Source organism: Phoca vitulina, unplaced genomic scaffold (genome assembly GCF_004348235.1).
Source record: "Phoca vitulina isolate PV1807 unplaced genomic scaffold, GSC_HSeal_1.0 scaffold28, whole genome shotgun sequence".
In the NCBI taxonomy this organism is placed as follows: domain Eukaryota; kingdom Metazoa; phylum Chordata; class Mammalia; order Carnivora; family Phocidae; genus Phoca; species Phoca vitulina.
In genome coordinates this window covers 21,847,623-21,874,417 of record NW_022589731.1, presented here as the reverse complement: position 1 = coordinate 21,874,417, position 26,795 = coordinate 21,847,623, and the positions used below count along the sequence as shown (strand labels likewise).

Below are 26,795 nucleotides of genomic sequence, written 5' to 3'. Positions count from 1 at the left end.
GGGCAAGTGTGCAAGCCTGGCCCCAGGACCAGAGGCAGTGATGATGTAGCAAAGGCTCTGTCAGGCTCAGCTGCCTATAGTTTTGCAGAGTGACAAGCAGTCCCAGGAGCAGCAGCAGAAGCCCCCAGAAAGAATAATGCATGAACGCTCCTTGACTCCCCTGCAGAAAGGGGAGGGGAACAGGGTTATTGTTCTTAAACCCTCGACTGCCCTTCCCAGTTGGGTTTGGTGGCCTGGTGAACAGGGGCCTCATCCCGCTGCCACTTGTGGTTGTTAGCGCAGCTTGGGTTATTATCCTGCCCCCACCCTTACCCTGGCCCGAGGGAGAAAGGATTCCGGTTTTGGGAAGGGTCTACCTGCCCTCTGCAGAGGTGTAAAGGCCCATCCTTTAGACTGTGGGCTCCAGACAGCATCCAGTCAATCATCCTCACCAGTAAGGAATTTTTAGTGCACTCAAGATATAGACCCAATTTTTGTCTATAAAGCGTGACCGTGAACTATATTGTAGTAATGTAGTACTTTATAGAACTGGTTCTATACAGATATTTTAAAAGATGAGTTAAAAGTAAGCATACATAAAGTTGCCTTCTTGTCTTCCATCACCCCCATGGACAAGAGAATATCTGCACAAGCCTAGACCAGCTTTGGAGACCATTGTCCCAGAACTGCCAGATTTTAACAGCCTTGAGAGCAGGGACCATTTTTTTTTTCAATATTATTATTTTAAAAAAGACTTATTTATTTGAGAGAGAGAAAGAGAGTGTGTTCGCGCATGCATGCATGCAAGAGTGCACAAGGGGAGGGGCCCGGGGGAGGGAGAGGGAAAGAATCTCAAGTGGACTCCTGGCTGAGTGCAGAGCCCGATATGGGGCTCGATCTCACAACCCTGAGATCATGACCTGAGCTGAAACCAAGAGTCAGATGCTCAACTGACCGAGCCACCCAGACGCCCCTAAAATTATTTTTAATTGCGATAAAATATAAATAACAAAATGCACTCTTTTCACCGTTTTGAGTTGTACAGAGCAGTGGTAAGTACGTTCCCACTGCGTGCTACCATCACCTCCATCCGTCTCCAGGACTCTTCCCGTTCTGCGAAGCTGCAACTGCATACCCGTTAGGTAGTAACTCCCCTCTCCCGCCTTCCCCAGCCCCTGGAAACCTCCCTTCCACCTTCTGTCTCCGTGAACTTGACTGCAGCAGGTGCCTCAGGTAAGTGGAATCCTAACATGCTTCTGGTTTTGTATCTGACTTATTTCATTTGGCATCATGTCTCCACGATTCGTCCCTGTCGTACCACGTGTCAGAACCACATTCCTTTTTGTGGCTGAGTAATAATCCACCCCCGTTTCGTTTATCCATTCAGCCATTAACGTGCACCTGGGTTGTTTCCGCTTTTTGGCCATTGTGAATAATGCTGCCGTGAACGTGGGTGTACAAAGATGTCCTTGAGACCCTGCCTTCAATCTTCTGGGTGCGTTCCTGGAAGTGGCATTGCGGGTTCCCATGGTGATGGCATGTTCAGTTTTTTGAGGATCCACCATATTGTTTTCCATAGTGGTCGCACCATTTTACCTTCCCAGCAGCAGTGTGCAGATCTGGAACTGTGTTTTGCTTGACTTGGAATTCCTACTGCCAAGAGCTATGCCTGTCATCTGGGCGCAGGGTGTTCCAAAAGTGTCCAAGGCGTGAAGCCACGAGCAAGAGGCAGCCTGGCCTCGCTGACATTCCAGTGGGCTCGAGGGAGTGAGGGCCCAGACAGGAGCGGAAGTGGGAGAGCTTGGACCCTGCAGTCAACAGGAAGCCCCAGCAGCAGCCGCCCAGTGGGACCTGGGCTTGGACGCTGAGTGACGCGTTTCTAGCTGGGACTCCAAGAGGGCTGACACTCCCTTGTTCAGAGGACTCAGGCTAGAACTTTTAAAACTTTGTTAGTTCTTCCCAGTTGGCAGGCAGGGTGAATTCTTCGTGTGAATAAAATCTAAAACTCTGAGAATTTCTCTTTTCTTCTTTTCAAAAAGGGTACTGGCCTGATCAGGCCCTGTATTCCGTGTTCAGTTTGGTTCCCCAAGAGAAGGCTCTTCCCTTTGCTTAAAAATAGGGCTGTCATCCGATTTGAATTTTAACTGCAGGGTGAGGAACCCAGAGGGAAACCGAAACCAGGTGAGAGAAAGTGGGCAGGAAACCTGAGGAGGGAGCCCTTTGTGGTCAGCCCACAGGGAGGACATGTGGAGCCCGAGGTCTGTTTCCCTTTGGTGAAGCGGCTGGCTGGGGATGCCGGCGGGGCGGAGCAGCCAAGAGTGAAGAGCCCCAGGGTGAGAACCCGGGGGATTGTGAGAGGGGAGAGCGTGGATTTGCACAGTGAGATGGCCTCGCTCCATGCCAGGGTGTCGGGCACAGGAAGTGGGTAAGGTGGATAGCATGCACTGGACACAGATCCTGGACAGACCGGTCCGGCGGGTTCCATTCTCCCGCCAGTGAGGGGGCTATCATTCTTTTGTGCTCCTTGGCACATGGAGGCCTCTTTGGAGGCCTCTCAGACAGTCGCTGGTGGCTGGGGGAGGTCGGTCCACCAGGTGATCAAGAGGGAGCACTGTGAGGAGATGACTCAGGGGTCCTTGTGGGTTTTCTAGCAGGGTCTGAGATCACTTCAAATGCAGCATAGAAATGGACTCTGTTCTAAAGAGGTGGCACTTCGCTGCATTATATCCAAACCTGTTAATAGTTCCCAGTAAGGAGACTCCTATAATGGGAGAGCAGTTATCCATTCAGCAAACACTTAATGTGCCCCACCTTAGAGTAGAGATGGGCCTAGAAAAGGCTCGAGGTACCCATGCTTACAAGCTTTGGAGAAATGGTGGGAGAGAGGAGCTTACCATTAGGGGGTCCATTTTTTTTTTTTTTTTTTTTTTTTTTTGCTGGTGCCCAAAAGTGGATATCCAAACAGTGATGACCAGATAGTGATGCCCAGATAATGATACTCAACAGTAATGCCCAATACTGATGCCCAAATGGTGATGCCCAACAGTGATGCCCAGATAGTGATACTCAACAGTAATGCCCAATACTGATGCCCATCAGTGGTGCCCAGTGATGCCCAACAGTGATGACCGCTAGGGCAAATGCCACTCGGTCTATATTTATCCTTTCCCTTCACCTGTTTTTGAACAACAGAAGATGGCCATATACTCCTTTGGCATCTGTTTAAAAATAACACCTTATGATATTTTGTCAGGCTTACATACTCTTGAAGACAGGTTGGAATCAGAGGAAAACCTAGAGGGTGGCATGCAGCCTCTTTGTGATCTGCCTGAGTGTTTGACAGTCCTTCACTGGGGTGCCTCCAGAATGACACAGACCCTCAGGTAGGGCCATGGAAAGCATTCCTGGACTTCTGAGTCATGCCAGGTGCTCAGTGTCCTGTGATGAGAATCCGTGGCCCTTGGCACTATCCTTATACACAGGATTTATCCCTTATTCCTATATGTGGCTCATACGGTATTGTGCTTTTGCACGTAACAAACATTTATTGCGATTCGGTTACGAGCAAGGCGCTGAGCTGGACGTTTAGAGGGACCTAATGGAGATTCTGATATTTACCCCAGTGAGCGTAGAATGGGCACCACCGAAGTGTCTGGGGCACTAGGGTTCAAAGTCAAGGGAGGGACTGGTCACTCGATGGAGGTCCCTGAGCTATCCCGGGTGTGGTGAGGGGGTGCCATAGGCGAGTTGGAATTGGGCTCAGCCTGAGTTATCCTGAGAGCAGAGTCTGGGAAACCACTTGCAGTGGCAGCCGACCTGGAAGGTGCACCCCAGAAGCTGGAGTGAGTGAGGATGCAGGGTGAATGCAGCTGGGAAGTTGGAAAGGCCAGGACAGGAGTGCTGTGAGGCCGACCAGCCCCGGCAACTCACACTCTGTCATGGGCCCTGCTGACCAAGCTTTATGAAGTGCATCTCAGGCCTGTCCCCTGGGATCTGCCAGTCCCCAACCCCCATTGGCCAGGTGGACCTGCTGACCCTGGGCCACATTGGGCTCATAGGCCAAAGTTTGCTGACTTCCTATGCATTGATGGACGGGTGAGGCGGCTAGAAAATTCTTATATATATATATATATATATATATATATATATATATGGATATGTATGTATGTATATGTATGTATGTATATGTATATGTATACATACTTGCATGTGTATATATATGTATATATATGTATATGTATACATACTGATATGTGTGTGTATATATATATATGAATTTAATGACTTAAGGGAAATTGTACTGGGCCTTTTACTTTTAGGAAACACATGGAATATTACACATCTTCATGTGTGTGTGTGTGTGTGCATGTACATGCACAAATAATCATTGAAATAGAACCAGTTTTTACAATGTTTGGGAAATCAGTAATCTGCCCATACTGGCTGTTGGTGTTGGTGTTTGAGGATGACCGAACTGGCCACATGCAGTGAGGAGGGAACCCCCTTGGTACCAAGTAAGTGGATTCTCTCAAAGAAAGCCCCTCCTCAGCCCGAGACAGGACCACGTAGCACAGGATATGAGCCAGACTGACAGGTGGATGTGCAGGTAGAAGGCCATTCTCTTTTGATGAATGCCAACTGAAGCCTGAGGATCTGGGCCTCATCCCCACAGGTGGCCGGCCACTCTGCATTGAGGGTGAGAGTCTGGTTGCCACCCCAGCCACCGTCTTCCTGCTGCCCCAGTGACAGGGAGGGATCTGAGCTGGGCAGATCTGGGAGGTCGGTGGAGGCTGCACTGTTGGTGGGCACTCGTTCTGCAGTTTCCCATGGGGCTTAGGTATTTTACTGATAAATACTGCATTTCAAGAATTTGTTCAACACTTTCATTGAAAAATTAATTCATACAAGGAAGGAAACATGGCCAGGAGTGACAATGAATGCATTTGCGAGAAGTGCACGTGGAGAAAGTGGAGCGTCTATGCTCAGGTCATAGTAGACCCCGCCGCTTGCTGTCCCCATCCCCGCCTGGCGTCCCTTGTTTGTGGGAGGGCAGTGACGGGGGGCCAACACTCCGGGGTTTCCTTTTGGGTAAAATTGACCCGGGGTGTAAACGGCAAGTTGAGTTTGATGTTTCCTTAAAATTTCAACCTAATCTTCACCCCTATTCCTGCTTGCCAAAACATGGCTTTAAAATCAAGCATAGTTTCTACCAAAGTCATTGATTTTCTTTATTCAAAATCTGTTCACACATTGGAGGGAAAATATGAAAATCCCATTCATTGTCTTTAAATAACACACTCCTTTCAGTGAGCTTGAAGGAGGGATATAGGATTTCTCCCTAAAGGTGGGTAGCTTTGGTTTTAAAAGTGGCTTTCAATGTGTAATCAGAGTAGTTGCGGCAGAGCTGAACACCCAGTGGGTGCTGAGTGAATGACTATTGATCGCTTGCTGAAGGGAGAGGAACACGAGTCCGTGTGGGTGAATTGGCAACATTGTCACTAGCTCCAGTTTTCTCCCTGGTTTTGCTACTTTCTCTTGGAAAGCGGCAGACATATCAAATTATCATAGTTCCCAACATTGTCTAAAGAAGTAGAAAAAGAAGTTTTCCATTGAAAGACAAGGAAAAGGCATGCCTATAAGAAAAGACAGCTGATACCTTTTCATTTCATTCATCCACCGAACAAATATTTATTGAGCACCTGTAACTGATCACGGAAATGATTACACCTTTTCCATCACTATAACCAGGGTGATAGTCCAGCACAGCTGAGTGACTGACAAGGCAATAACGTTCATCGAGCAAACTGGCATTCCCTTCCTAACTGGGTTAAAAGGTGTAAGATCCCATGATCAGCCATTGTCAGCCTTCTGTTTTGTCCTAGAATCCCAGCAGGGGTGGGGGGGGAGAAAGAGGAGGAGACCGACATTGCATCAGACCTAATGCGACAGTCCTGTGAATTCCACACATCTGTTTTGAGAGGCTGCTGGTTAGATGCACTTAGAGCGAGCACGGTGCCTTTGAGAAGAGAGAGAAAGCTTCAGCTTCCACCTGATGAGTGAAGCACCCATAAATAAAAATGCCATTTCCCTCGAAAGGAAAACCAAATTATGAATTCAGAAATTCATAGTCATCCGGTTTTATTGTTGCCTAATGCTTTTTAGATCTGCGCAGGCCCTGCAGAAAATCAACTCTGAAACTCTGCATAATTAGGACATCTTTCATAGTCGTAAATGCTAATCCCATTGGAGAACAGATTAAGAATTCACAGGCATGGATTTCTGGCATCAGGTACCTGCAGTTCCTTTTCTTTTTGAATAATTCATTATTTAAATACTTCACTGCGCATCCTATGCAGCCCTGCATGTTGTATCAGGGGCAAGGGAGAAATAAGAGATTAATTTCACATATATTTCAACACTAAACACATTCAAACCTCCTTTATGTTGATTTGGTGTCATTGGATAGCAATTGCTAACAAGGTTACAGTTTTAGTCAGCCACCCTAGGGACCAATTTAGGGAAATTAAATAGAATTTCTGCAGGACATTAATAAGGTCAGAGACCTAACTTTTATAGTTGACTGAGTTATTTGGTGTAAGAAAAAAACAGCAAAGGATTCAGAAAGTTGTTTTCTGTGGAGTGATGATTATTTGCAGTAAATATGGTTTCGGTTAGTGCTTCCCCATTTTTGGCCCTGTGCTTTGTAATGAAATGTGTGAACAGAGAGTGAAAAGTGACACCCTGCAGGTGACTTTTGTCCAGCCACAGGGGCCTGGCAGCACACCCCTTATCCTTCAAGACTCCGTGTGCTATCTTTTCCTGCACGATGGTTTCTCGAGGTCGGCATCAGCTTGGTGCAAACCTCCGTCATAGAAAGCACTCACTGGGCTGTGAGGAGCTGCTTGTCCAAGTGTCTGTCCCACTGCTGAGCGGCGAACACCTCGCAAGAATGATGTGAGTTTCATCTGTGTGTCTGGCAATGCCTGCCGCACACAAGTATTTTATATGTGTTTGTTTAATACACAACTTAATTTTCAAGGACTTAGTCCAAACTCTGTTGGTTCCAAGTGACAGAAACTCAATTCAAATAGCTTAAGCCTATAGGAGGAAGTAGTAGGAAGAGACTAGAGTCTCTCATTGAACCCATAGGCAGGAACCAGGGCTCCAGAGCCATCAGGATGCTCCCAGTGCCAGTCTCTGTGACAGCTGCCCCCTCCACCAACGGTGCCCCGCGTGCGCCATCTTGTGCTCTCCGCCACCACTCTTGCTCAGTCCCAGGGCCCGAGGTTCTCCAGGATGGACTCTGACTGGCCCTGTTCCGGCTGGGTGCACACCTTGGAGTGAGCCAACTGGGGTCAGAGACGAGGTGTTCTTGTAAGACAGGCCAGCTCCCATGGGGTGGAGGTTGGGCGGAGAATTCACAGAACAGCATTCAGTGTCCTTGGGTAATATGGGCTCAGGAGATGGCATCACAGTGTCCGAAGTCATTCTCTTGTGATGGTAGATGTGACCGGCTTTTTGTCTTTGGGTGAGAATTAGCTTAATGTGGATTCATGCCTAGTACTTCCTCCTTCCACTGGGTTTTTGTTTTGTTTTGTTTTGTTTGTATCTGGCATTAAAATAATTTTTAAATAGATACGTGCATTTGAATAGTTTTTAAAAAGATACACTTTATAACTGTTCCACATACTCTGACTACCTAGCACAGTGTCACACCGGTCGGCCCTGGGGGTGCTGTCTCCATGCTGCACCCGAGTGCATGAAGGCAGGCCCCCACCCCCGTTCTGGGCCCCACTGCATGGGGGAGGGAGTCCTAGCATTCAGGTCTCAGGTGTCCAGTTCAGTTCCTGTTTCCCCTGAACAGTGTTCCTGCCTTATAAAATAATGTGTCAGGGAGCTGACTGCTGTAAGAGTGCTTGCCCTTTTAGGGTGACTGCAGCTGGTGTTTATCGAGCACATGTCCAGCGCTGGTCTGTCCCAAGCCCTTTACGTGTTCCAGCTCCTTCCATCTTCCCAGAAGATGAGGCAAGGTCCTGTTGTCATCCTCTTAAACAGATGGGGACACTGAGGCAGAGGGTGGTTTGCAGTTCACCCGAGATTGCAGGGCCAGCGCTGCGAGTGCCCAAGGGAGCAGGGACTTCTGACTTGGAGGCTGAGCTTGGGCGGTGCAGTGACTGGACTATGGGGGGTGGGGGGGCCCCACTGAGAATGAGGAGCGCTGGTTGCAAGGTTGGACAGGGGGTGTGAGCCTGCCCTCGAGCCCTCCTCAGCGGCCCAGTCAGGAGGAGGCTTCCATCCGCAAAGGGTCTGCTGCCTTTCCTGGGGAGGCCTGCCCTGGGCAGGGGGCTGCTCTCTGCTCCGTCCACATACATCCTGGATCAACAGGCCCAACACGGAGCAGCCAGGGGCTTGGTGGCAAAGGAACTGAAGGCTGACGGGAAGGGGCTTGTCTGTAATCACATGCTAGTTTGGGCGCCTGCCCCCAAGCTGCGCTCTTTCCTTCCCCCTGGGCCTCTGCGTCCTGCTCCTCGTGATGCGGGATTGGATCTGACAGTCCTGAGGTTTCCTTCTGGGGCTAAGGTCCAAGAATTATGGAAACCTATGCAAGGTCACACTACTGCTTTCTCTTGTGGCTGCAAGGGCTGGTTGGAGCCCAGATCCTGCCTGTGGCCTTGGGGGAGAGAAGAGCCACCTACAGCCTCGGTGACCTTTGGAGTCTGCACAGCCACTGTGGCTGATGCTGCCCATGATTCGTGGCTGTCACCAGCGGTCAGCCAACAATCAGTGAACCTTTCACCGCTGGTCTCAATGCAGTGGGATGGGCTGTTCCATGGGTCCTGCATTTCACACCGTCCTTTGGTGTGCTGTGCTGATAGGAAAGACCCTCCCTCCCTCCCTCCTTCCTTCCTTCCTTGAAGGAACTGCTAGGTGGAGACAGGCATCAGCAGGAGCTGGTTCAAATGGTGACTGTCTGGACATAGGGAATGGCCTTCACAGCCCCCAAAGAGCCAAGTGGTTACTCTCTTCCCTTGCTGTCCTTGTTTAATTTTATTTCTTTATTGCTCAAATTTCTTCCCTGTGGTCTTTATCATGGAGCTTCCAAATTGAAGATGGTGCTCCATGGTGTAACTCACTGGGGAGTGTCCAGCATGGCTCTCAGGCTTGAATCTTGGTGTGTTGCCCTTCCCATGGGAACCATGCTGCCATCAGTTGGGTCTTGACAATGTCCTTAACATCCTGAGAGAACCACAGGGAGAACCGACAGTGTTCTGCTTAAGGAACAGCAAGCCCCACGTCACTGTGGATCACAGAGAATGACTATGGGCCTCATGTCTGAACACTCAAATGAGAATATTGGCCTAAATTATCTCTGAAGTCTTTCCCTCTCCTTTGTTTTCGTTCTCAGCTTCAACATTCCCATTGCCTCAAAAGGTGGAATTCAACATTCCCAGTCTAAGTCTTAGCTGCTGTCTACAGCAGGAGGGGGTGGTTCTGGGCCAGGGACCATGGTTCTGTTTCGCATTAGAGTTCCTCATTTAGCCTCCCTCCCGTAGCTTTCGAGTGGGGCAGGAGGATTGTTCAAGGGGCATCTGTGCTGAAAGCCAAGAGGGAGTCATCCGCAGAGGAGAGTGCTGTGTGAGGACTCAGAACACAGCCACCGTGCTTGTCATCAGCTTTCTCCTGGCCCAACCCTTGATCCAAGGCTTGTAATTTTCACCCTCTAAATTACTGGGTTAACAGAAATGGTACCAAAATGTGAAATGAAATGAATAGGAGCACATCATGCACCTGCATTTCCAAATGATTCGCGAGCCAGTGAGTCTCAGCATCGTGTACATCCCCACTACATTATGAGCATCAGGAGAACTGTGGGAAGTAACTTGGGCAGAAAACATGCAACCATACTTTGGAAATGATGCCTATGTGACCATGTGACACACAGCTCTTTCCTCACTATTTAGCTTACCTGGTCTTCCCGACGTCCTTGTGAGTGGCAGGTACGATTATTCCAATTTTCCTCATGGGAGACTGAGGCTCAGGGTGGTGATGGGACTTGGCATGGTTGGCTTGAGACCAGAGCCATCACTAAGCTAGTGTGTCCCCCCCACCCCCACCCCTTGGACACAGCGCTTCCCAACAGAGCCCTGCTTTCCATGCCTGCTTGCAGCCAGTATGCCTTTTGTGCCGGGCTCTCTTCTTCACTTGAATGTGTTTCTTATCTTCTCCAAGGCTGAGGTCACTCTTTGTGTCGGTGGGAGTCTGCACTCGCTCCTTTCAGTCCTGGCAAGAAAAAGCAGGAATTCTAAAACCCACAGGCATTGATCACTCCTGGCTCCTTTGTACAGCCCAGTAAATAATTCATCTGGATTTGAGGGGTCTGACACTGAGAACGTATTGACCCTCGCTGTCACCGGCAAACCCCGCATGCAGAACTTGAATACAGCGGGAAAGAGAAATGTGTCTTTGAAATCAGAGATGACTTCGAGTGACCTGAGAACACAGGTAGAAGCGCTGGGGACGGATGGACAGCTGCCAGACAGAGTATTTTTAAGGCACCTAAAGGTCATCCCTGAGGTTTCCATATACACATCCTGCCCGCCTGGCCGCTGGGATCTGGGAAAACCAGCTCTGGACTTGGAAACTACCAGGCAAGGTCCTAGCTAGGGCCCTTCCCAAGTCCCTCCTGCTGCACTCAATACCTGGATTAAACAAAGAAAATTGTGTCTGCCGGGCTCACTAACTGAAGTCACAAGATTCCGAGGATCATGCGGCACTCCGGCATTCCTACGAAAACTCATCCAGAGGGGTGCACTTCCCACCACACGAAAACAGCTGTGCACCGGACTTTCCAGATAAAAACATTTAGCACCGAGTTGAAAAACCATGTGATGGTCATGGATTTCGTGAAGAGTAACTGGTTCCCCTCCCAGAGAAGAGCCAAAGTTTGCATCATCCATATGTGTCAAGGCCTGAAGACAGCTGAGCAGACAGCCAGCCGACACGAGGTATGGCCGAACCCGGGTGGGAACCAGTGGGCACATAACCTAATTCGGAGAAACAGAGGTACTCCTCATCAGACAGACCGTTCAGGTGTTTTATCCGGTCTAATAAATTAATCATCTGTTTGTAGTGTTCCCCCAACAAATTTAGAAAGGACGTTTTCATCTCTTCTCTCAGTTTTTGAAATATGGGAAGGGGGAAACCTATCGGATAAATGTCATTTACACGTGACACACATCTGTGGTTGCAAACATTTAATAGTGACTACCCAGTTAATTTGTATCCAGTTAGAAACGGCAGTATGTTTCTGCCAGTTAAATCTTCCTAGCTCTGTAAGTTTGTAATCATCTGTCTTTAAAAAACAAATTCCCATTTGTTTCCTGACATGTTATGTAGAAAAATTATCTATGACTTGCCTTGATTGAATTAAAATAAGCTAGGCCTGTAAGAATGGCCTTTTCTTTATTGCGAGTGAGTTCTAATTTTTAAACAGAAGCTACTTTGTGGGGGGAGAAAAGAGGAGAACTTTGGAGTTTAGAATGTCAAAGTGAGATAAACACATCACTCAGACATATTTGTATTCTGCAACTAGTCTTAGCCACAAGCAGTTCTCTTTCAGAGAGTAAACATGCATGAAATCTGATCAGCTCTTTATTGTACATGGAATAAATTATGAATGTCATTGTAATTGACTCCTATGTAGCTCACTTACCTGTCGCTTTTGAAAAATGTAACGTGTAAATTACCAATGTTTTTGAAATGGTAACCTTTCTGAATGTTGATGCTGTTGTTCGGACCTTTGCATGAATGTTGGCAAAGACTCCAGATCTTTTGTTCCCCACCCTGAGCTTCCTTATTCCAGGACAGTGTGAGAACCTGTTCTGCAGGGTTCAAGGCTGGCTTCTTCCAGTTCCAGCCCTGGGATTGTGAATTTCCATGTTCACAACAGAGATATAAAGGCCACAGGAATAATGGTGTTAATTAAATTCAGTAATAATTGTTCATTAGTTCATTGCCCAATCAACCAGAGCAAAAGGTGTGCAATTAGAATATAATTGAAAGAAACCAGAGATATTATTCACAAGTAATTAATCGGATGGGGACAGAATTTATCATCGTATAATTTCCATTCAGGTTAGTTTTCGATCCTCCCGAGAGAGAAAAACTTGTCGAATTATACCATCTTGCATTTTACAGAAGTGTTCGTGGCTCCAATTTAAACCTTAAATGACAAAGAGCAGCTCTTGTGGTCCCCCCCTTTTTTTATGAATAAAACTTCATTTATTCCTATAGCAACACTGAAGGTGGCATTGTGGAAAAGTGCATCTTTGCAGGAGATTGTCAAAAGCTTTAAGTAAGCTGATAGTCACAGCTGCCACTATTTTTGTGTGTGGCCCCGTCCCCCAATTACCAGTTATAATCAACAAGGGGAAGTTGGGTCCCTGCTGCTTGATAGTAGTCTTAATTCTAACTAGAGTCTTAATTCTTATGTTAAAATCCGTCTGATAGCCTCCCACAGCAATCAGGCCCTCAGCTGGACAGTCCTCACTGTGTCTGTGATTTGGGAAGTGGTCTAGGCAGGGCCCATTTTGCTCAAGGGCAGGCCAAGTTTGAAAACCAACATGGATCTGTGCCTCCTGTCCTTCTTACTTCTGAGCTCCGCTCTTTTAGAAGCAAACATTTCAGAATTTAAAATATTCCATATCCATTGAGCTGTTCATATTATTCCCACTGGGGCATGTCAGCACCATTTAGATTAGGAATTCCAGGAAGAAGTCAACTCCCCTGCTCAATTTCCAAGCTGAACTGATGATAGAGCCCAATTAACAGCCTCGGGGGCCCCGTTAGACTTGGCCCTGGTGATTCCTTTTCTCTCACTAGCTCTAAGACCATGGGTTAACCTGCCTGGGCTGTAACCATAAAGTACCTGATGGGGTGAGAAATGAACAAGGTCACTAAAGTGAACTCTCAGTGCACAAAGGTACTAAGTTCAAGAAACTAGCTGGTTCTCCAGTGAAAGTGAGTTTTGGAAATTTTGTTTCTTGTAAAAACCTTATGGATTTCAAGTCCCTACCATGAGGACCTACAAATCCACTTGAGTTGTTTAATGTCTAAAACTGGCATTTCTCTAAAACTGTGGCCTTAGTCCTGGGCTGTGTTATTGCTTGGAGGAGGTACCTCTCATCTGACATAAGCGTCCCTAACTCTGTCTCAGGGATGGTCCAGCCACACTCATTCCCTCACTTAAATTGCCTTTTAATAGGAAGGAATGGCAGACCTTTAAAAGGACAGCAGACCTGTTGTCTGAAATATAAGTAGGATGGGAGGCAGATGGTGGCTAGGGTGCTGAAGATCCTTGTCTGCAAAGCCTTGATTCCTGCTGACTCTAAACTGCCCCAAACTATTAAAAACACAGTATGTGAAGGGCCTTTCTTTCCCCGCATAGATATCTGATAAACTTCAGACATAAAAATAGCCAGAATCAAGTAATGGGTCTTGGTTTGAGTTCTGGCTGCTGTCCACATTGGCATGTGTAGCAGGGCCACATCCCTAGAGTCCTTCTAAAGCTGAGCAGGATGGTTTCCACCTTAGGGAGGGAAACCACGTGGAGTTCAGAGATGTGCCGGCATCTCTCAGGGTGTGAATATGAGCCAGCATCTCCTAATTGATTGTTGAGAACTTTCGGATGATAAGCACAGGCTGGGGCATGCAAGTCAAATCTCATCCATCCATCTTCTATTAGGTAGTTTCTAATACATTTAATCATTAGATGAGCCAGAGAAAGTTTCTGTATGTGATAATCGTCTTGTGGCTGTGCTTTTTAAGATTTTCCAAAACTTCTATCATTTTTACCTTTCCTTCCTACTCATCTTTTTTTTTTTTTTTTGGATTTGGCAGTGATGCTTAATTCTCCCTGACTGTAAGAATCATGGCAAACTGTTATTTTTTATTTTTCTGATATGCAAAAATTGCACACATTTAATGTATACATTTTGATGAGTTTGGACATATGCACATAACCGTGATATAATCACCACAGTCAAGGTTCTACACATATCCATCACCTCTAAACATCTCCTGTGTTCTGTGCATGTTACTCTTTTGTTTGTTTTTTGTTGGTAAGAACACTTAACATGAGATCTGTTCTCTTAACATACTTTTTTTTTTTTTTTTTTAAAGATTTTATTTTATTTGAGAGAGAGAGAGAGAGAAACAGCATGAGAGAGGGGAGGGTCAGAGAGAGAAGCAGGCTCCCTGCCCAGCCGGGAGCCCGGTGTGGGACTCGATCCCAGGACTCCGGGATCATGACCTGAGCCGAAGGCAGTCGCTTAACCAACTGAGCCACCCAGGCACCCCCTTTTAACATACTTTAAAGTGTGTAATCTCATGGTGTTGTGTTGTATGGCAGAGCTTGGACTTGTTAATCTTACATAACTGCAGCTTTATACCCGCTGAGCAGCACTTCCCCATTTCTCCTTCCCCAGCACCTGGCAACCACCGTTCTATTTTTTGCTTCTATGATTTTTGACTAGCTTAGCTACCCCATATAAGTGGAATCATGCAATGTTTGTCCTTTTATGATAGGTTTATTCCACTGAATGTAATGTCCTCCTGCTTCATCCTTATTGTCACAAATGGTAGGATTTTCTTCATTTTTAAGCCTGAATAATATTCCATTCCATGTATATACTACATTTAAAAAAATCTGTTCCTCTGTCAGTGGGTGTTTGGGTTGTTTCCTTATGGTGAACTTTTGGTGAACGTATGCCTACAGCCCAGCCAAGGCTATCGGGACCCAGAGCAGATGTGTGATTTTGTTGTATTCATTTAAAGAGCACTGAGCTTTGTTCTGACATGAGGGGAAGTTACTGAAAATGGTCTGATCCTTTTGAGGCTGACTTTTCAGCACACTATAGTCTAGGGTATTGGTCCCCAATAAATGATGATTTCGGCCCCAGATGGTATTTGGTAAAGTCTGGAGACATTTTGGTTGTGACAGTTTGGGGAAGATGTTACTGGTCCCTGCTGAGGAGAGGCCAGGGATGCTGGTAAATGTACTGCTGTGTTCAGGGCAGTCTTCTGCCACCACTAACAAAGAATTACCCAGCCTGGAATGTTCACCATGTGGAGGCTGAGAAGCCCTGGTCTAGGGCTAATTTAGCCCCACTGTAGAGGCATGACCCTTGCGAGGACTCTACTTAATGCCCCATGTATGCGCGATCTTTTCACCAGGGCCAGTGGGAACGTGAACTGTTTCCAGCTCTGGGTAGGGTCCCAGATGTGTCTGTCCTACTACTTTCTGGTAGTTCTTTCTCTGGTTTTATGTAGTTTTCTCTTAAGCATGTGAAAATCAGTTTTCAGCCGAAGACTGGAGGGACCCATTGCTGGTTGCTAGAACTCTTTTTCCTTGTAGTTCACTCCTCTTCAGTAGTTAGCCCCAAATTCTAGCTGTCTCAGTTTCTCTGAGTCCTGATCTTTGCCTCCTCTGCTCAGTGAGACACGAGGCTCTCTCGAGCTTCCCCTTCGTGCTCTGCAGCCTGGAAACTGCCTCGAGGTGGGGACAATTGTAGGGCTCCCTTCTCTCATGCCCCCTCCGTCCAGGATTGCAGACCCCCGTTGCTTTCCATCTGGTGTCTGGACACCATTGCTTCCTAGCTTTCATCTGTCCGCTCCATCGTAGCTGGAAGGAGAAGTGCCTCCCTGGGTGGGTTTGATGTCCCACCAGGTGGAGAGATGCCACTTTGAGCTTTACTGGATGTCTTCCTGTGGTTGGGGTGAGCCCTTAGGTCATACGAAATGAAAGTACTCAGGTTTTAAGTGCTTGGGCTTTGAGATAACTTTATTTGGGGAATGAAGAAGTCAAGGAGACCAAACAGGAAGTAAAACAAATGTTCCCTTTCTTCTCACAGTTATCAAAAGATGCAGGGTGATTTACCCATTTCCAAACCAAGCTGGAGAGGTGTAGCCAGATCAGTCTTCACTGTCTCCTGTTTCTTCCTGAAGTCTTCGCGTCCACTCGAGGCTTCTGCCAGATAAGCTGGGGGCTCCGGTTGCCGTGAAGGCAGCGAGTATCCCATGCACAAAGGGTTGAGAAAAGGCCATTTGGTCAAGGACCATAAACATTCCAATTAGCTTTGGCACCCCATGGGCAGATCAGGAGCCTCTGCCTCATCCCGGGACCTGCTTCCTGCCCGAGCGTGTCCTCGGTGCTCCTCCTGGAAGCACCATTCGCCTCCCCTGATAGTGGCTACTAGTCTCTGTGCAAATGCAGGAGGAGGGAAATGCAAGAGGCAAAAGATGAAACAACCACTCTTGGGTCTCAGTGCTGCTCACTGGCCACATTCTTCCAGCCCCTCCCGGCCTGTATCAGTGGGAGGCTGGATGTCAGAGGGCAAGGTTCTCGAGGTGCAAAGGGTCAGAGGGCTGAAACTGGTTTTGTTGCATCTGGAGGCACATCTGGTGATCGAGGTCTCCAGATTAGCTGCACTATGAATGTTCTGTTATAGGTGACCTGCAGTTCGGTCCAGAACACTTACGGTCTCTTGAGATCTAGCTGACACAGTTGCAGCTAGTGTCCATCAGGATGTTGGGCATGGGTGGGGGACCCACGTCCCCATTTCAGCCAAAGCAAGGGAGGGGCGATGGAAGGTGACCAGTGGTGATGTGGCTAAGTGTGAGGGCAGTGGGTTGAGTCTTTCTGGGGTCTTGCTAGGTGAGCGACCTTGGAAAGTTTCTTGACCACTTTGAGCCTTAGTTTCCCCATCTGTGTTCATGTGAACCATGATGGTATCTACCTCTTGGGTTTGCTGCAGGGATGAAGAGAGGTAATCTCTAGAAAGGGCAGAGAGGCAGCATCTCATAAAAGTGTTTTTGCTGTTCAAGTTCCAATATGTCTTTTTCTGCCATACCCAACCCTGCCCCAAGGCCGTGGCACAGAGACGTGGCCCCTGGGGCCAGACTAATTGTAACCAGGGCTTTAAGGATGCTGCTCCTGGGCATGCAGTCTTGTTTAGATTGGGGTGAACATCCCTATTCCCCCTTCCCCACACTCAGACTGCCAAGGGACAGGAACCTGTGACCTTCTTTGCTCTTGGCTCAGGGTAATCCCCATTCCCCAAGCAACTCAGACATTAGTCAGCAAATTGGCCCTGAGCTGAATGCACAGTTTCTGCTCAGAACCCACCTAGTTCCTGTGGTCAGCTGCAAATTCCACCTTTGACAAGGGACTGTTGAGAATGTGAGTTTATACACATCTGATTTCTGCCTGAGAAAGCTGGGGTGAAGGCAGGAAGTATTAACAGGGCATTTTCCATGTAAGATGCACCCTCCCTTTGAAGATCCACAAGGATATAAAGGAGTTTACCACCTCAGGAAGGTGTGAATGGCCCTCACACTTCAGTGTCCTCTAGAATCCTTAGGAGAACGTTCTAAGAATGTAGAGCCTTGGGCTCTGGGAAGGATGGGATCCAGAAATTTCTGTTTTTAACACGAAATCCAGGTGATTCTGATGCAGGTCTAAAACCCTGATCTGGAATTTCCAGACTGATATTTTCCAAGTGCATGAACCAAGGAACAGATGACAACGAAGCTCGAGTGACTGGCCTGTGTTGAGAAAGCTGGAGCCAGGGGGCATGGGGTGGGGGAGGGGAGGCACGGTCAGAGAGGAGCGTGGCTGGGCCACTGTGTGCCGGGAGAGCTGAGAGATAGAGATGGAGCCAAAGGGGCTGTTGTTCGATCCCTGAATTGCCTCATTGATCCTCACCACAGCTGTGTGAGCCACATGAGCCCTATTTTTCCAAAGAGAAAGTTTTGTGAGGCCCGATTGCTGAAGCAGGCTGCCCGGGGACACGGGACGGGCAGAAGGAGGGTCCATCTCAGAGGTGTCCTCCTCTGAGGTTGGGCTTCTGGCGTGGCGCTGGGGCGTGGGGAGATGGGGGAACAGCACTTGTGCTGACAGCAGCGGCTGGGAACCTGGGGGTCTTCAGGGTTGGCTGCAGACAAAGCCAGCTGTGCCAGGATCGGGTGGTGAGAGGCATGATACACCTGCTCTGACTTGCTCTCTCCGTCGGCTTCAGGAAGGTTTCCTTCCCGCAGCTCTTGAGCCAGGCACCTCCTTCGGGTCCTTAGGTCCCACATGGGTCCTCGCTCCCCACTGTTTGTGCTGTCCCGTGTTCTCTTCCCTCTCTGGTGGAGCAGATGGATTAAAGATGACTTAAAAAAAATTCTCAAGGACCTACTGTGTGCCAGGAACTGTGCTAGGTGCTGGGGACACAGAGGTCCAAAAGGTAGTGTTCCTAGCCCTGCTTGTCATCTGGTGAGGGAGGAGCCATCCCAATGAGTGCCAAGCCAGGGCGTCTACACTGAGCTGTAGGCCCAGAGGACTCAGCAAGGCTGCGCAGGGAAGGAGACGTTTGGGCACGTTCTTCATGGAAGATTGGGAGTTTTCCATGACTAGCAGGAGGGTGGGGATGTGGGCACATGTGGAGAAGGAGAAGACATCCCAGGCAGAAGGATTGGCAACTCCTGGGTAGCGGCACAGGAAGACCACAGCTAAGTAGAACCCAGTGGTCTCTAGAATTGTAGCTAGCGTTTGCAGGGCACAGTTCCTGAGAGGAGGGAGCCAGGCAGAGAAAGGGTTTCGGAAGTTGGCTGTGGCTAAAAATTCATCTGTACTGTGAAAATCCATGAGGCCAGGCAAAGAACAGCTGACAAGGAAAGAACGGTTGCTGGGAAGCTGTAAGATGAACAATTCTCGGAGCTCACTCAGGGCTGTGGATCACTTAAGTTCCTCACCAACCAGAGTAGAAAGACCTCACTGAGTAGAGGGTAAATTCAGTAGAGATTCTAGGAGGGTCATGCCTTGGAAGGATGCTAAACTAGCCCTCTAGTAAAGGCTACTCTAGATCCATCCTGAAACTTAGAAACAATTCTTGAAAGAATCCCCCCCAAGTAGTTTAATTGCTTGCCAAAACAATGTTCAACACTCTTTAAAGGATTACAACAAAATTCAGCAAGCGATAATATAAAATTAAAAATATCTAGCATCCAGACCAAGCTCACTAGACATTCAAAGGAGCAGGAAAATATGATTCTTAACCAGGAGAAATCATGATTAATAGAAACAGATTTATAAATGACAGTGATGATGGAATCAAAAAGCAAGGATTTTTAAAAAAGTTATTATACAGTGGCTAACTGAACATAATAAAAAGGCATAATATTTAAAAAAATAAGAAACTATTATAAAACTACTGTTTTCCCTTTAAATTCAGGGGTTTAAGGGAAGATATTACCATGATGGGGAAAGATATGGTTGATATAAAAATGAACCAAATAGAACTTACAGAGAAGAAGAAAAACGACACTATCTGAAATGGAAATTTTATTAGATGGGATTAACAGGAAATTGGATGCTGCAGAAGAGAAGGTCAGTGAAATTTCTAAATAGTAGACAGAGAAAAAGGGGAAAGAGGAGAGGGAGAGAAGAGGGAGATGGGGAGATGGGGAGAGAGAGAGAGAGTCAGGGGGAGAGAGAGAGTCAGAGAGAGAGAGAGAACAGAGCCTGAGTGACCTGCAGGACAACATCAAAATGAAGAGATCCAACATACATATAATTAGAGTCTCAGGAAGAGTGGAGAGGGGATGAGGGTAGAAAAATGATTTGGAGAAATAATGGCTGAAAAATTTCCAAAGGTAATGGGACATATGTCAAAGCATTGCTTGTCAAGTACGTGTACATAGCAGAGGCCAGATCATCAAGCTTGGCCCAAGCTGTGTTAAATAGTATATATTTCCATGTTTCCCAATGGTGGTCACAGGGTTATCAATCAGGGTTCTCTAGTGCAAGGAATATGTTTGCTTCTTTGTGATCACACTGTGTAATTAACTGAGGCAGTTTGCTTATTTATTTATTTATAGCTGAGACAATATCAATTCAGTGTAGGATTGTTGCAGCTCTGATGGGCTAGGAGAAAAGGGGAAAGCAATCTGGCAGATGCTATCTGTATGATTTTTCTATTCCTGCAAAACAAATGATCATATAATTGGCTTAAAATGACACCTATTTATTATTTCACAGTTTTGTAGGTCAGAGATCCTGGTGTGGGTTAGCTGGCCCCTCTGCTAAAGGCTCTCTAGGCTGAATCAAGGTGTCAGATGAGGCTGTGAGACTCAGGGGCCTCTTCCGACATCACTGGTTATTGTTAGAATTCAGTTCCTTGTGGTCGGAGGGCCGAGTCCCCATTTTGTAGGTGGCTGTCAGCTGGCACTCTCAGCTCCTGGAAACTGTCCTCAGGTCCTTGCCACATGGCTCCAGCCATAGGCAGTTCGCAACATGTTTGCTTGCTTTATTCATGGCCAAAAGACAGTCTGCTGCTTTGAATCTCTCTGACTTCTTTTGGAGACACACCTGATTAGGTCAGGTATAGAAGGGTCATGCCTTGGAAGGATGCTAAACTAGCCCTCCAGTAAAGGCTACTCTAGATCCATCCTGTAACAATTTTAGAAACAATTCTTGAAAGAATCCCCCACAAGTAGTTTAATTGCCTGCCAAAACAATGTTCAACACTCTATTTAAAGGATTACAACAAAATTCAGCAAGCGACAATATAAAATTAAAAATATCTAACATCCAGACCAAGCTCTCCCTGGTATAATCTCCCTTTGATTAACTCATTACCAACTGATTAGCAACCTTAGTTATACCGGCAAAACCCTTTTGCCAGATAATGTAACTTAATTGTGGAAATGAGAGCCCATTGTACTCCCAGGCTCTGCTCACACTAAAAGGAGAGAGAACGTATGGGACGTGTGCACCAAGGGGTGGGAAGCTTGGGGGCTGTCTTAGCATTCTGCCTACACTATATTTTAAATTTTTGTATCTGTGCAGAAAAGGAAATAGAAGGAGGCCTTGGAATTGTAGGCACATAGGTTGGAGCCTCTGTCTAGGAAGTCCATAAGGAGAGGTGACCTTAATCTCCTCTAGCTCACCACTGTGCCCCCAGGACCAGGTCACCTTCAAGAACATTGTAGGGGGGCGCCTGGGTGACTCAGATGGTTAGGCGTCTGCCTTCGGCTCAGGTCATGATCCCAAGGTCCTGGGATCGAGTCCCGCATCGGGCTCCCTGCTAGGTGGGGAGCCTGCTTCTCCCTCTGCCTCTGCCTCTCTGTCTCTCTGACTCTCATGAATAAATAAATAAAACATTAAAAAAAAAAAAGAACATTGTAGGGCACATGTGTGAATGGATGCATCCGTGGATGGATGGATAAACAGAAGTGCATGAGGTGTGTTTGAGATGAAAATCTGGGGCCAGATGGGTGATGGTTGCTGACTTGGTGCATCCAAGGGATCTGCCTCTGATTCAATGCTTATGTCGGGCTCCCTACAGATTCCCTCATTTGCGGTGATCAACAGACAGCCCTTGGCTTTAGGAAACCCAAGAGAAGGTCCGAAGTGGAGGTCCCTTGTTTCATTATCCTTTTCATTAATCAAATCCCAAATAGAGAAATTATTTAATTTTCTCTCGGGGGTTTTCTAATTTATATCCCTTCTTCATCCAGAAAGGACTTTAAGACAGCTCCAAAAATAAGTATCTTGGAAAACATCCACAATTTAAGAAGAATAATTTGTCAGAGAAACAAATAGGGCTGAAGACAAATGGGGGAATTATTTTCTTAAAGTAGACAACAAATTGCTTGCCATTTTCTATTGAAGACAAGAAGCATCTTCCCAGCAAAGCAGCCTGCAGCCAGCAGTGAGCAGGTCAGCCCCAAACAGTTACTCTCTAGTGGGACTCAGATGCCTCCGATCCAGCCCTCTGGTTACAGAAAGTTCACGAAACCCATTATTTTAGCTACACATGTGCTCAAATCCTCACTAATGCGTTCTGGACACTGCTGGTTTCTAGGCACTTGGTTCCAGGTTAGCGGCTTCACTTGGCTCCATGGAGTTGGAGGACACCTTTTGCAGGTGGTGGTGAGCTGGGCCGTGTGTGCCAGAGGGGTGGGGTCTCGGCTGATGGATATGCAAAGAGGGGCCCAGGAGCATATGGGAGATGCAATGCGCTCAAATGTGCATTGTTTGCTCCTCACCGTTGATGTGATGTTCAGGAAAGCTTTGTTCTATCTCCAGGGCATGTGTGCCCCTGTGCTAGCTTCCAGGCACACGGAAAACAAAAGTATCAAGACTTTCCGTGATAAATGGCCACTTTCTCAGTTTTGATGATGTAATTCATGGGGCCAAGTGCCAAATGAACATGTGGTCCTCATGTTAGAACGGCAGGGAGAAATAGTCTTTCAAGGTACTCACATGTGTCTCTTTCCTTCCTTCCATTGTCTTCTCTTGATTTGTCCTGGTGGTTTTTAATGTGTTCTTTAGTGTTGGCTTAAGTAAAGAAAAATTAAGATCTTAAATTATTACCGTGAATTTTAATGGTCATCTTTATACTGCATAATGCCATTTTAACACAAATATAAAAGCATTTAAGTCATATATGGAATCACTGAAATGATACAGTTTTTATTGCGCTAATCCTCTCCATGCCTGTACGTATCTCATTCTCTCTAGAACAATGGAAACACTGCAAAAATCAACTCCAACTTTTATTTCATTCCGTGATATAATCTTATTTGACCAACACTCTGTACCTTCAGTTTCTTGCTGGGTGAGGAAGGGCTGAGAGAAAAGGGAGCTATGGGGGCCCTGTCTCTCCCTCCCCTTCTGAGGGGTCATTTGCGGCATACTCAGGTGGCCACCACAGGGATGTAACGTGAGTAAGAAAGTGTTGCTTGGTCACTCGCGTTTCTCAGAACTCCACTGCCTTCTTTCTGCATTTGAAGTAAGTCTGTTTCCAGCAGGGAGCGTGGCCTCTTGGGGCTGTGAGCACTCGGCTTACTTGGTCCTAGATGTAATTTGCTTACCTTATATTCCCTTTGAATCTTGCTGAATGTCCACGCATGGTAGGCTCACCAGAATCCTATGAGCCAGGGGCCCCTGGGCACTGTCTGTGACTGGGGCAGCAAGGAAAGGAGCAAACACACACCTTGCACCTGTCTTCTGCCCCATGTGTACTCCACTGTCCTCTGGGATTTCATGTACAAAACACAAGTTCGAAGATAAAATTATTTTAAAATTCAAGCTGATGATACCAGAGCACTGGCTACAAAAGAAAAAAAAATGGATGAATTGGACTTCATCAGCATGAAAACCTTGTGTGCATCAGAGGACATAACTAACACAGCGAAAGGAAACCCCACCTACCACGTGGGCGAACCTGGAGCGTGTTATGCTGAGTGAGAGAAGCCAGTCGCCAAAGGACAGATGTTGATTGACTGCACTTTCACGAAGTACCTGGAGTTGTGAAATTCACTGAGACAAAGTACACTGTGCGGAGGGGAGAATGGGAGATGAGTGCTTAACAGTACGAAGCAGCAGTTTGTGGGGATGGGAAAGTTCTGGAGACAGGCAGTAGTGATGATCGCGCAACATGATGAATGCACTTGGTTTTACGGAATTAGGCACTTAAAATGCTAAATTTTACGCTATGTATGTTTTACCACAATTAAAAGAAATTCCAGATGGCGGCCTCAACCCTGTGTGTGGCCCCTCCGAGGACATGCTCCCGAGCACCACTGGGTCTCACGCCTGTGAAGCTGGTCCTGCGCTAACTTGTGTTTACAAATGCACAGGGCGATCCTCTTTCACTGGATGATGAGATCTCTGAGGTCAGGGGCCCTGTCTTACTTCTCTCACTGACTGTGTTGAATGGAAACTCTAAGCTAAATTGGAGCTTGTTCATGATATATTTAAAAAAATGCAGCCTTACGTGCAATTTACATACATTAATATTCATACATTTTATAAGTGTACAGTTCATTTTGTTTTGACAAATGCATACAGTCATGTAACTGGCACCGAATCACGATGTAGGGCATAGCCACGACCCAGAAAGTTCTCTGGTGCCCTTTGTACTCAATACCCTCCCCCAGCTCCATCCCCAGCAGCCACTGATCTGCTTTCTTCCACTTGGCTTTTGCCAGGTCTGGCATGTCTGTAACTGAAATCATGCAGTATGCAGTTTTGTGTGTGTGTGTGTGACTCTAGTAAGTTTCCATTACAACTTTTTGCATCTTTTTTTTTTTTTTTTTAAAGATTTTTATTTATTTTTTGACAGCGAGAGAGGGAACACAAGCAGGGGGAGTGGGAAAGGGAGAAGCAGGCTTCCCGCTGAGCAGGGAGCCTGATGTGGGGCTCGATCCCAGGACCCTGGGATCATGACCTGAGCCAAAGGCAGATGCTTAACGACTGAGCCACCCAGGCGCCCCAACTTCTTGCATCTTAATTAAATGGATCATGTTCTCTTGGGGCAGCAGAGGGGTGAGGGCTTAGGCCCTGATTCAGGTACGTGTAGATTCTTATCCTAACTCTGCCCCCTTTCTGAATTCTGACTTTGCATGAACTTTTACCTTATCCAGGATCAGTTGCTTCCTATACAAAGTGGAGTTAATAGTAGTCCCCTCCCTTCATCCTGTGCATTTGTAGGGGTTGAACAAAGCGGTGTATGGAAAGTGCTCGGGGCAGAGCTTGGCTCATAGCAATAGCTCAGTAACGCTTAGCTGTTTATCATCCTGTTAACCGATGCCATCATTACCAAGAACTCTAAGAATAGCGTTTCCTCATCTCTAGCATGGCAGTATCATGGTACCTTCCTTCTAGTGTTGCCATGGAGATAACTTAATGCCCATGAAGCATTTTGTATGGTGCCTGGCACGTTGTAAGCACTCTGTCATGTAGCTGTGGGTATTATTCTGTGGATATTATTCTGGCCATTAAGGACCCTATTCTGCTATTTCTCACTAAGTAAAAGTCATCGCCTTCTCTAATTGTGAGAAGGCGTGAAAGGGCCCCGTTTAGATTGCTCTCTGCCGGTCTAGGTGAAAACCACCTTGCAAACAGCAACCACCAGTGTGAGAGATTAAGGCCTTTCTCCCGGGGGCCCAGGGGAGGAGCTCCATGTGAACAGGGGAGCCAAAGAACAGGAAATACCCTAGTCCTTTTTGTTTCTGTTCTTTGGAAAGAAGAAACATGGCAGCAATTGAGTTAAGAGGTGTAGGGTGGAGTGGGCAATCAATTCCTCAGAACTTCCTGAGGTGTTCCAGAGTCAGGGTAGCTTCATGGCAGTGGATTCGGAAGTACAGGGAGAGTAGTCAGTAACAGTAAACAATTCCTGGTACAAGAAATGGATTCAGCTTCTGGACTCATGGGCTCACATTTTCAAGTAAGGAGACAATGTTGCAAATGATAGGAAACATAATAGAACATGCTGAAAGGAATACTTAAGGAATCAGGGGAACTCTACCTCTTTGATATACAAAATAGTTCAGCTAAATTTGACTTTGTAACTGGGTAATTAACGTGCTCGTATTATGGCATTATTTTCCCCCCACGCCTGATGTTTGCAGCGAAATCTCCAGCCAAGTGCTTCGTCATTGCTGTTTTCATTTATACCTGCAGACAGACAGGGGCTGAAGTCACCCTGGTGGGAAAGCGGAGAGTGAACTCTCTGTGGACCACTTCTCATTAGGCAGCCAGGGGAAGCTGGTTTCCATGAGTCTCACAAGAGGAGGAATGATCGAAATCATGCATCCCCCTTACATCCTGATTTGCCTTATTTTCAAACCAGAACCCCACCAACACCACCCTTGACAACAAAAGTGAAGGAGAAGCAAGGAGAAACGGGGGCATCTTTGCGTAGATCCTAACAAGGGAACAATCCCCCCATTTGCAATCAGATAAAGGATATTATCTCCATAATAAAAGGCAATTGAGAATCTAAATGAAAAATCTAATGCTTTTCATGCTGATTTATTTTAGATTAGAAAAAGCTAAACCAGATGTAAACATGAAGAGATGAAGCATGAAGAGGGAATCATGGCAGAGTGATAAATCTCAGTTTTGAGTTATTATAGGTGCAGGGTTGCATTAACCAGAAAATACACTGTTGATCCATAAACTGCTCTGACATTAATTATTGTTGCAGAAGAGAATTCAGAAGATTGAATACAAACATGCAATGCTGGCAAAGATCAATCATGCATCCAGATTAGCCACAGAGAGTGTATTCCAGCCCCCAAGAGGCTGCGTTAACCCATTGGCACTCCATGCCGGAACCCTCCTTGTGACGTGCTATCTGCCTTCTAGTGGGATCTCCAACACTGGATGCTGAACAGAAACGGCCCTCTTTATTTTTTTTTGGATCCCAACAGTGTCTCCCATCATCCTAAAGAGAAGATCCAGCTGTTTGCTCTTCTCTCTTCTTTCCTTTTTCTTCACCTGGTCCCTGTTTTACTTGCTCAATGCTTTACAAAGCCCTGACCATCCCTACACACACACACATGCACGCATGCGATGCACACCCATGGACACGCATGTATGCACACACACACACATGTGCTAATATGGGGAATGTTGAGAACACTATGTTCTAGTTGGAGAGGGTCTTGGCTCTGGCATTTAGTAGCTCTGTGACCTAGAGCAAATTACTGAATGTCTCCATGCTCCAGTGTTCATATCCATAAAATGCAGAGATACTATCTCGTGGGAACTGGATGAGGGGCTAGATACGGAAAAGCTGAACTCAGGGACTGGCAAGTTTATTAAATGTCTGTTGTACCAATCCACAATTCTCCATCCAGAACTCTTTTTTTTTTTTTATTTTTTATTGTTATGTTAATCCCCATACATTACATCATTAGTTTTAGATATAGTGTTCCATGATTCATTGTTTGTGCATAACACCCAGTGCTCCATGCAGAAC

At 46.7% G+C, this 26,795-nt stretch overlaps 1 protein-coding gene across 5 annotated transcripts in view; it reads left to right on the top strand.

Moving 5' to 3' along the window:
* The first annotated feature begins 10,133 nt into the window (after nucleotides 1-10,133).
* The window catches only part of LOC116643982 (disintegrin and metalloproteinase domain-containing protein 12-like), a 583,570-nt gene continuing 566,908 nt past the window's right edge, over nucleotides 10,134-26,795 (top strand). For all 5 annotated transcript variants that reach the window (XM_032423146.1, XM_032423141.1, XM_032423145.1 and 2 more), the window contains exon 1: nucleotides 10,134-10,985. In XM_032423146.1, coding sequence (XP_032279037.1) covers nucleotides 10,746-10,985 — 240 coding nt within the window. In that variant the 5' untranslated portion in view covers nucleotides 10,134-10,745. The remainder of the gene's footprint in view (nucleotides 10,986-26,795) is intronic.